Source organism: Alexandromys fortis, unplaced genomic scaffold (genome assembly GCF_014885135.2).
Source record: "Alexandromys fortis isolate MF-2015 unplaced genomic scaffold, M_Fortis_MF-2015_v1.1 scaffold_353, whole genome shotgun sequence".
Classification (NCBI taxonomy): Eukaryota; Metazoa; Chordata; class Mammalia; order Rodentia; family Cricetidae; genus Alexandromys; species Alexandromys fortis.
Window position 1 is genome coordinate 556,555 of NW_026068254.1, and position 11,219 is coordinate 567,773.

At 34.3% G+C, this 11,219-nt stretch overlaps 1 protein-coding gene across 1 annotated transcript; it reads right to left on the reverse strand.

Annotated features, from left to right (window-relative positions):
• Positions 1-9,973: 9,973 nt before the first annotated feature.
• Positions 9,974-10,894, reverse strand: LOC126494222 (taste receptor type 2 member 113-like). Its single transcript, XM_050131481.1, has one exon. The coding sequence runs from the start codon at positions 10,892-10,894 to the stop codon at positions 9,974-9,976; it is 921 nt and encodes a 306-aa protein (XP_049987438.1).
• Between the last annotated feature and the right edge of the window lie 325 nt (positions 10,895-11,219).

The following is an 11,219-nucleotide window of genomic DNA, read 5'->3' on the forward strand; positions in this document are numbered from 1 at the left end:
TAATGTCCAAATTTCTGAGGATTTGTTAATATATTCATCCAATGTTTCTTCATAATATGTATTGTATTCTTTTTAAAAAATTAAAGATATAATATCACACAAACAAGACATAAGATTTCTTAATGACTCAGTCTACTTGTTTTACCATGTATTTCTTGGACTGACAGACCAGAGAGAAACTTCATCCAAACACTAACTAGCTTGGATTCTGGAATCTTTTTTAGTTGTTGATACTGAAGGAAACAGTGTGTTTTTGTACTGCATGCCAGCATACAGATAACAATATTTAGTTGCTCTTTTTGTTTGCTTTCTAACATATTTTATTATCTGAATAATTGAGTACTCATCATAGTAATGTTCTAATTAATATAGAAAGCAATAAAGATCTGCACTAGTATGTGGAAATTAAGCAAAAGGATTCATTAGACTCTTCAAAAGGGAATCAGCGCAAGAATATATATATATGTGTGTGTGTGTGTGTGTGTGTGTGTCTGTGTGTGTGTGATATATGACATATATTTGTGTGTTGTTCCAATATTAATTATTAACCGCTATCTAAGAATCTGGCTGAAACCAAAACTGCTTAAGTGCTTAATACTGAGAATAATACTTATTGATCACTTTACTTTATACAAAGGAATGTATACTCACAAAACCACATAAATACATATTAGTTGGTGTTAAATTTCTGTTACTCTATTGTAAAAATTCAGATTGATATTTTGCTCATTACATATAACTGTCTCACACTTAGTATCTCTATATTAAATATTGATTAGCCAGGGCCCTCAGATATAAATTATGGAATATTAAATGTAAATATTCCTTAACTTTGAGTTGTATACTCTATCCATGTGATAATGAGGAAAGTGTCTTTGTCCTCTCTTGAAGAAGTCAAAGAAGTACATCTACAAGGGATCTCTTTTAGCCTTCTTTTCTCTTTACCAGTAAGACAAATTATTTTATTAACATGAATGGCTTTCATAATTAATCCACCACCCGTCACGCTCAACATCTATTTTGTGACCATCATTACAAGAACCAAAGTAGATAAGAATGATTTTCTTTCTAGGACAAATTGACAATGAGCAATATCATAGGATTTTTCCTTCTCAATAGGAAAAGGGTAACTTGAGAAAAAAAAAAGAAGCAAACTCAGCACTACTTCCAGAGATACCAGGGAAAAAATGTATTGTAAATATCAAAGATGACTGCTAAAGAAATAGGGCAGCCCTAGTGTAGGCTGACTATCCTTTGCCTCCTGCAACAATATTGAGCAAAGTAAATAAATCCAATCTACTTTTTAAATTCCCACAAATACTTAACTAAGGTAAAGTAGAAAAACTTTGGAAATCTTTCAGGAATACCAAAAATAAGAACTATTACACACATAAAAATTAAAACTTACCAAAAGGAAGGCAGTTCTGTATGATATGACTCCTGTCATATAAGAATGATGAACTCAGGAAAGCTCAAGAGACATGCAAACTACCCTGGGGTGAGGTTCTGTGGAAAGAGCTGGCATAGGGAGCCTCACAGACTCTTGGGAAGACTCAGGACTTGGGAACTCATCAATAGCTACACATGCTGAGGCATGCCCCCACAGCTTCTGTCACTCTGCCCTCCAAACACTTCTACTTTAACAACATCTTCTAGGCAAAGAAGCTTCTATATTATGAGAAGAATACCAGTGGGGATAATTACCAAAATTACAGCGAGGAAACAAGTTAAAAAGTCAGTTCCTGAATTAGGAGCATTACATTGAATTCAAAAGCAATGACGACTGTGTTATTTACAGATTTCCACTGGACCAAAAGCAAAACTCAACTAAACATAACCCATCACTGAAACTGGAGGTTTCATTTGGTGGCAAGGGCTTTGTATCCTAGTTATTTGGTGACTCTACACAATATATGGTATATTTATCAAATATACATAATATTTAATGTATGTATTAAATAGCATGTGTATATGTTAAAAATCTACTCTAGTAGGATTCTATATGCCCCTTCAAATGTCCCTTAGTTTTAGCTGATGCTCCCTAAATTCCCTCCTTTCTCCTCCTCCCCATTTAATCTTCCCATTCCACCCTCCTGACTCCTGGTATCTCCTTAACTATAGTCTATTTCTTCTTCCTCAAAAATTCTTCATTCATCCCCAGTTCCTTACTTTATACCTATAGTTATTCATAGATATAACTGAATAACTTTTATGGTTATTCAATTAATGGCATGCTTATTGAAGTATTACAAGTTAACATCCACGTGTAAGAGAATTCATACCATATTTTTCTTTTTGGTTCTTGGTTACATTGGATGATTTTATAACTCAATCTATTTACCTGTGAATTTCATGGTTTAATTTTTCTTAGCAATTTACTAATGTCCTATTGATTGTATAAATGTACCATATTTTTATAATCTATTTATCTGTTGGCAGACAACTAAGCTATTTTCAATTTCTGTCTTTTATGAATAGAGCAGCAATGAACATAAATGAGCAAGTGTTTCTGTTGCACTATATAGAACCCTTTGGGTATATACCTAAGAATATTATAGCTTGATCTTGGCATTGATTTATTCCCAACTTCCTCTGGAACTGCCACAATGAATTCCACAGTGGTTATTCGAGTTTGCTTTCCCACCAGCAATGGATCAATGCTTGCCTTATATGACATCCTTATCAGTGTGAGTTGTCATTTGTTTTATTGATCTTTGTCGTTGTGATTGGTGCAAGTCAGATAAAATCTCGAAGTGATTTTGGTTTAAATTTCCCTACTGACTAAGGATGTTGACTATTTCTGTAAGTATTTCTCATCCATTTGTGTTTCCTTTGTTAAGAACTATGTTTAAATCTGCAGATTTAAGTTTGATTATTTGTTTTCTTGACGTTCAGTTTTATCAGTTCTTCATACAGTTTATATATTAGGCTTCTAACAATGTGTAGTTGACAAAACCTTTTCCCATTCTGTAGCCTGGTGCTTTTTACAAATGAGGTGTCCTTTGCCACACAGAAGCTTTTCAGTTTTACAAGGTCTATTTATTAATATTGATCTTAATGTCTGTACTAATGCTGTTCTGTTCAGAAAGTCTTTTTCTTTGCTTGTGAATTCAAGACTATTCTCCCACTTTATTTATGTCAGATTCAATATTTCTTGTTTTATATTGAAGTCTTTAATCCAATAGATGAATTTTCTGCAGGGTGATAGATGTGGATCTATCTGTATTCTTCTATGTACTGCTATTCAGTGTGACCAGCACAATTTGTTGAAAATGCTGCCTTTTTTCAAGTGTATTTTTGTGGTATCTTTATAAAAGATCAGACATTTATATGTGTGGTAACTTAGGAGTAGAACTTCATTTTGACACCATTGATCATCAATATGTTTGTTTTTATGCCAATACCATGCTGTTTTTATTACTATAGCTTTGTAGTACAATTTGTGATAGGGGATAGATATTCCTACAGAATCTTTTTGATTATCCAGGTTTTTTTACTACTCTTGATTGTTTTGTGTTTCCATATGAAGATGTGAAATTTCTTTTCAATTTCTGTAAAAAAAATTGTGTTGACATTTTGTTAAGGATTATGATGAGAAGATTGTTTTTAGTATGATGGCCCCTTTATTATGATACATCTTCAATATCCAAAGTTCAGTTAGAACTACCTCCAAGATGTTTTAATTTTAAGAACATTGGGAAAGGTATTATTTCCCTGGTTTCTTTTTCAGTCTGCTTGTTGTTTGCATAGAGGAAGACTGCTGATCATTGTGTGTTTATTTTATACCATGCTACTTCTTCTGAATGTGTTTATCAATTGTAGAAGCATCCTGGTAGATATTTTAGAGTCCTGTATGTATCATGTGCACATAAGGATGCTTTAATTTATCTCTTTTCTATTTGCAACATTTTTTTTGCAGTTGTCTTATTTTCCTAAGACCTTAAGTATTATATGGAATATGTATAGAAAGAATGGATGATATACTATACTCGTCTTTTGTCTGATTTTGGTGCTTTTAATTACTCCCTGTTTAGGTTGATGATGTCAGAGTGGGATTGCTAAAAAATTACCTTTATTATGTTGATGTTTATCCCTTATATCCTTAGTCTTAGTCTCTCCAGGACTCTTATCATGGAGGGTGTTATGTTTAGTCAAAGGATTATTCTGTTTCTAATGAAATTATCATGTGTTTTTTCAGTCTGTTCACAAGGTGGATTATATTTATCCATTTACATGTATTGCATCATCTCTATATCTCCTGGGTGAAGCCTACTTGATGATAGTGGGTGATCTTTTTGATGTGTTTTTGGATTCAGGTTACAGGTATTTTATTGAGAATTTTTGCATCTATGTTCATAAGTGAATTTGGTTTGTTTGTAATTTGCCTCATAGACTATCAGTTGCTTGTGATGATTCTGCTATGATAGTCTTCTCATTGTTACATTTTGCATGAGATTTTAAGACACCAGATCGTTAGAAAATCCCAGTAATTATCATATAGAGTTCATTCATTATATTACATTGTTTACATATTGATTCATGAATTATATGTAAAAATTTCTGCTATTTGTCATTATTTTATATTTGAAATAAAGAATAGAGAGTTTTTCATGTGTTTAGTTTGAAACACTTTTAAAAATTTATAATGAAGGATATGGTTGACAAATCAGAGGTCTTGATGTGGTTTAAAACCACAATAACCTAAAATAAATAAATGGAACATCATGTTCTAAACAGAAAAGAAGTATGGGTAATCAATCCCTTGCCTCTGTAGAAACATATAAAACACTGAAGTCATAGTTATTGTACTCCTTTCTCCACTGCATTAAACAGAGTTTCTTAAAAGAAATGCTATCATTATTGTGATGGACACAGTGCTTTCTAGTAAATTCATTATGTCTGAAAATAAAAAGAAGAAAAGAAACAACAAAAACAAAAAGACCAGCCTAATGTCACTTGTCATTCTCTTCCTGTGCTTAAGGGATTCTGTTTAATCTTGACTAAAGGGTATGTCTATCAATACAAAATTTCTCAGCAAAATTTTAAATTGTATTTCCATATAATCAATCATGTATCCATCTTTTATTCTGCATATATTATATAATACATATAATATATTATGTATATATGTATATAATTATTTCAGTACCAGTTATAATAAGTAAGCCATGTAATAAGCATAGGTTCAAAGAAATAGCTAAATAGATTTAAAATGTGAGGGTTTTTTATCATATAAAGATAAAAAAGATAAATACCTACTGTGGTGATTAATCTAATCACATTCAAGGACTTCTGGGCATGCTTGTAGAGAATCATCTTCATTAGAGTCATTGAGGTAGGAAAACCTGCTCATTGTGGGTGACACCATTCAGTGAAATGATCCCTGATTATATTTATACAGGAGAAATTAAAATGAGCAAAAATATTCATCACTGTTTCCTTTGTTATGATAGATGCAATAAAAAAAAATGACTTCAAGTGCCTTCACCCAGAACTTTTCCTTCATGATAGTCTGAGCGTTAAAATAAAGGTTTCTTCCTTAAGTTCCTTTTGTCCAGGCAATTTATCACACCAAAAAGAAAATTATCTGGTGCACCAGGACAAAATAGAAACCCTGTTACTGGAAAGGACATAAGTATCTGTGGTGAAGCTACTTATATTATTTTGCTAACTGTGTATGTTGTATCTCACAAACTGTTTTCCAAAACATATGTTTTATAATACATTATTGTTGTCTACTGTATGAAGACACATAAACAGTTAAAATGCTAGTATGTTATCATTGTTATTGCATAGTACTTAATGATAAACACTACATATGAGAACATAATTTAACATTTATGTGACCTTCACAGCTCACAGAACATTGTAGATGAGGGTATGCAGATATGAGGAGGAATATAAGAGCCAGAAGAAGGGTAGGGTATAATGGAAGGTTGTGTTATAGGTATAAAAGGGCCATGGCCATCTGTGATTACCCACACAAGATCTGAGAAGACTGGACACACTAACATTCCCTCTTAGATTGGTAGAAGGCCCTTGAGCATCACGTGGTGGCATATGAGACTACTCATGAACCCATGTATAAGGCAGAATATGAGGCTTATAAGATACCCTCTCTAAACATGAATTTATATATGTGGTTAAATATTGTTATAGAGATATATTTCTTTGACCAGTTATCTGTATCCCCATAAATAAACTTGATTGAAGTTCTTGGCTCAACAGTACTACCTTGCGTTGAATTTTTTGTTTGATATGTTATAGCTAAGCTATCTTGAGTGAAAAGATTCATATTCTCCCAGGAAAAATAACATGTACCACAAAATTTTTCATATCAATTCAGATTTTGTAAATGGGCCCTTCACTTGGTAGCAATTTTACATAATGTTATGAAATGAAAGCTCAAATCTCAGTTGAACCATGCAAATAAAGACATGTTCTCGAAAACATGCAAATATTCTCTTTCATTGTTTCGGAATTCAGCTTTGTATATTTACATAATTTGGACTAATCTTTCATAGATATATGCTAGTAAAATATTTTAACTAAATATACTAAAGTCGTTGTGAATGAATAATTTAAGTTTGTTTATATCATATCAAGTTTCTTTATATCATATCAAGGTGGTAACTATGGTAGCATACAAAATACTGGATTTCATTATGGCACGTTTATACATGCATATTACTTTACTTGCCTGGGTTCATCACTCATCACCTCCTCTGAAACCTCATTCATGAAACTGATCCTCTCTTACCACCTACATAGCCTCCCTTCTACTTCTATGCCCTTTATTTTTAAATCTAAATTGTGAATATGAAAGAATACATTTGATTTTATTTTTGGAGTCTGTTTTATTTTTCTTAACATGATGTTCTCAAGTTCTATGTGTTGAAATAGGTGCGGCGGCGGGGCTACGTCCCCAACACCCTGGCCGCTTGGCTAGCTTATGCCCGAAATAACAACACACAAACTGTATTATTTAAGAACTGCTTGGCCCATGAACTCTAGCCCTTACAGACTAATTCTCGCACCTGGACTAGACCATTTCTAATGATGTGTGTAAGCACCCCAAGGTGCGCTTACCGGGAAGATTCTAGCCTAAGTCCATCGTGGGTAGCAGCTGCCTGGGAGAGCAGAGCATGGCGGCTGTCCGGTCCCTCTGGAAGCAGCGCAGAGTCTGACCTCACTTCCTCTTCCGCCCAGAATTCTATTCTGTTTACTCCTCCCATCTATGCTTTAACCTATCAGGGCCAGCCAAGCAGTTTCTTTATTGCTCAGCCAATGAAATAACAGATTGATATGACACTCCCACATCATCTATGGATTTCCCTACAAAAAGCATCATATTCTCTCTTCTTATGCTTGATATACAATTGCAATATTTTTCCAACATTCACCCATTGACAGGATATTAGCAATCCATACTGTCGCTGTTATCACTGACTATTGTCTATAAGAAATGTACCTCATTGATAAAGACACATAGAAACTATAAGTGAAATGGTAGACATTTGTGTATCAAGCATATGGAAGTTAAAAATAGACTATCTTCTCTGGATCTACTGCTTTGTTTAATAATACAATGAATTATATCATGCAAGGTTTATATGACTATGGGGATACCTTAATTTACTGGTTACTAGGTTTCAGTTTTCTTTTCAATATTCTATCATTAAGGAAGAATATGACATTCCTAAGAACCATACTATCTTTACTAGAAACTTATGCAGGTCCGGAGATTCAGGATTTAAGAGAGACAATGATAAAAAATTTGAAATGATTGAAGAAATTATTGGAGCTGGTGAACAGAGTAAGAAGGCACAAGGACAGGATACAATGCCACCACCATCTATTAGAACTGGTTTACCCAGAGTTTTAGCGACATACCCTGTGATTTATTCTGACAAAGCATGAACCTCAAAGGGAGTCAAAGAAGCTATATGGATGCCAAAAGGAATGAATGATTTAAAAGAAATTAAGCAAGCTGTTGTTAATTATGGCTTGCACTCTATATTTGTTAAGGAAATGATAAGGACTTGGGCTTCTAATGTCAGAGCTACCCCCACCCCCATGATTTCTTTCAGTTAGTATCTGCAGTTTTAGATGATGGACCTTCCTTGATGTTTGGAATTTATTTCAGAGAAGAATCCAAACATATGGAACAGCAAGGAAGAGCAAAAGGTGTAGAGGTTTCCCAAGATCAAATTCTTGGTGCAGGAGAATATGCTGATCCACAGGTCCAAGCTCTTTATGACGATGAAATACTGTGTCTATGTCACCAAACAGCTTTAAATGCTTGGAATATGATACAAGATCCAGGGAAAAGGGTCAAATCATATACCAGGATTAGGCAGGGATAGAGAGAACCCTTTATTGACTTTTTGCAAAGATTAATTAAGGCTCTTGACATAGGGTAACAGACCCAGAAGCTAGGTGAACACTTCTTGAATCTCTAGCTTTTGAAAATGCAAATATAGATTGCAAAAAGATAATTGGACCTTTAAGGTCTAGATCAGCACCTATGGGTGAATGGATTCAGCATACGATGAATGTTGAGACATTTAGCTATAATGTGGAATCTTGGGTAGGAGAAGCAATTTCCAAAGCAATAAGGAGACATCAAACTGCCAGGTGTTTTAATTGTGGGTATATTAGAACATCTGAAAAGGGATTGCAGGCAAAGAATTTCTAGGAATAATATCTCCTCTGGGAACAACAAAAATAGGAGACCTCAGCCTTCAGGTATATGTAGGAATTGTGGTAAAGGCTGACACTTGTCCAACGAATGCAGGTCAACAACAGACAGACAAGGCAACCCAATACCATCAGGAAACCCCTTGAGGGGCCTCTTGCAGGCCCCCAAGCCAAAAGTGGCCCAGTCATTCCCAGTCACAGTGGAGAACATGCCTCACCAAGAAAATTAAAAGCTCCAATTTCTGCTGTAAAAAGTAATACTGATCTAAATGATGAATTACATGTAGAGGAGTCAAAAAAATCCAGTAGGACAGAGTAAACGTATATTTTGGCAGACTTCTATTAACGATCAAAGACCAAAGCTAAAAGTCTGTATAAAGGACATTTTTATTGAAGGTTTATTAGACACAGGTGCAGGTGTAAATATCATTACTCCAGAATCTTGGCATCCGAATTGGCCTCTTCAAGAGGTAGATGTTCAATTCCTGGAAACTGGAACCCTATCTCATGTAAAACAAAGCAAAAGATGGGTTGAATAAATAGGACCTGAAGGGCAGATAGGAAGACTAAGGCCATATATAGTAAATATTGCAATAAATTTAAGGGGCTGTGACATGCTACAGCAATGGGAATACCCAGATTAACATTCCTGTAGTTCCAGGAACTCATAATTGTGGGAAGGATATGATGAAGTATTATGGGAAAAGGTTACCAGCCATTCAGTCTGTACAAGAACATACAGCAAATAGCAAACCTTTAGAGGTATCAGCAGCCCTACCGCTCCTTCTCTTCTGATTGATTTTAGTTTGAAGTCAACTTTGTTAGAAATTAGTATGGTCACAACTGCTTGTTTCTTAGGTCCATTTGCTTGATAAAACTTTATTCTGAGTAAATTTCTATCTTTGTGTTTGAGGTGTGTTTCTTGTAAACAGCAGAATGTTGGATCCTGTTTTCATATCCAATCTCTTAGCCTGTGCCTCTTTCTAGATTGAGTTGAGTCCAATGATATTAAGTGATATTAATGACCACTGGCTGTTAACTCTGGCCATTTTATGGTAGTAGAGTTTGTGTGTTTAAGTGGTATGTATTGATATCCTTGTCAATACAGGTTTATAGCAAACGTTACTTTGTGTTCTGTTCATTTGTTTAATTCATAAATACTTAGAGCAAAATATTTATAATATATAAATTTCTTCAAGTGAGAATCTCTTGTCTCCTGATTTTCCTTTAAAATATGCAAAAGCATTCCCTAGATAGTCTGGACCCTATGCTTCTATGTTTTTAACCTATATCTGAGCCACAATAGCACTAAAAGAGAAGCGCACCTCAACCTTCTGTTTGCCCAAATCAGAACAAATGGGTGAACAGAAAGAGCACCTTTTCCCAGAGTCCAGAAAGACAAAAAGATTAGGTATTTTCCCTTTGAATCAGAACTCCAAGCCATCACTATGTATGAGAGAAAGAAAATAGTATATAACAGTACAGAAATAATGATGGTCTGCAAGGCTCTGATGTGAGCCACAGTGCTGACATCTCTGTATTCTTTAGTGTTGTGCTGCATGTTCTTCAGGTGTCTCCACAGCGAGAAGATGAGCAGGAGGAAGTTTACCAGGGACATAACAAATGGTGCAAATGAAAACATAGGATTGGTAAATAAAAGAAATCTGCAAATTTGTGCATAGTTATAGAATCCGGAAATATGAGATACATTCCTTTGGACATCGTCAATACACATATCACAGTATATTTTCATAACAACAATGTTTAAGAACAAGAAAAATAGAGACACTAACAAGGTCACCAAGACGGCATTTTTAACTCTAAACTTTAGGTAAAGAAAAATAGTGTTAGAAAAGTTGGCTATCTTGAGAAAATAAAATATGCTTAGGCTTGTAGTAAGCCAAAAGTTACAATGATTGATGACTGCCCAAGTGATAAAATATGTTCGAAACATTTTTAAAGTCAAGTGTAATGCAGGGGAATGCACAAATAGCCACCCATCTAGGAACACAAACAAAGTCATAGTGATCCTGGAAATTGCCAGAGCAGTGAGGATTTGATCCACTGAAGAAATCTTCCTTCTTTTGACCCAGTCTATGCAGTTCACCAGAGCAATGAATCCATTTCCTAAGATTCCCATAAGGAATTCCACACTTAAAAAGATTGCGAATATTCTCTCTAGGACAGCAACCATTGTCTGCAAAATAATGTCCAAATTTATGAGGATTTGTTAATATATTCATCCAATGTTTCTTCATAATATGTATTATATTCCTTTTAAAACTTACAGATATAATAATACACAAACAAGCCATTAGATTTCTTAATGACCCAGTCGACTTGTTTCCCCATGAAAATTTTGGACTAATAAACCAGACAGAAACTTCATCCAAACACTAACTAGCTTGTAGGACTCTGGAATCTGATTTAGTTGTTGATATTGAAGGAAACACTGTGTTTTTGTACTGCATACATCCAGATAACAATATTTAGTTACTCTTTTTGCTTGCTATCAAAAA

What these genes read in the sequence shown, in the direction of transcription:
- LOC126494222 (XM_050131481.1), bottom strand. Translation starts at nt 10,894, where the DNA reads ATGGTTGCTGTCCTAGAGAGAATATTCGCAATCTTTTTAAGTGTGGAA.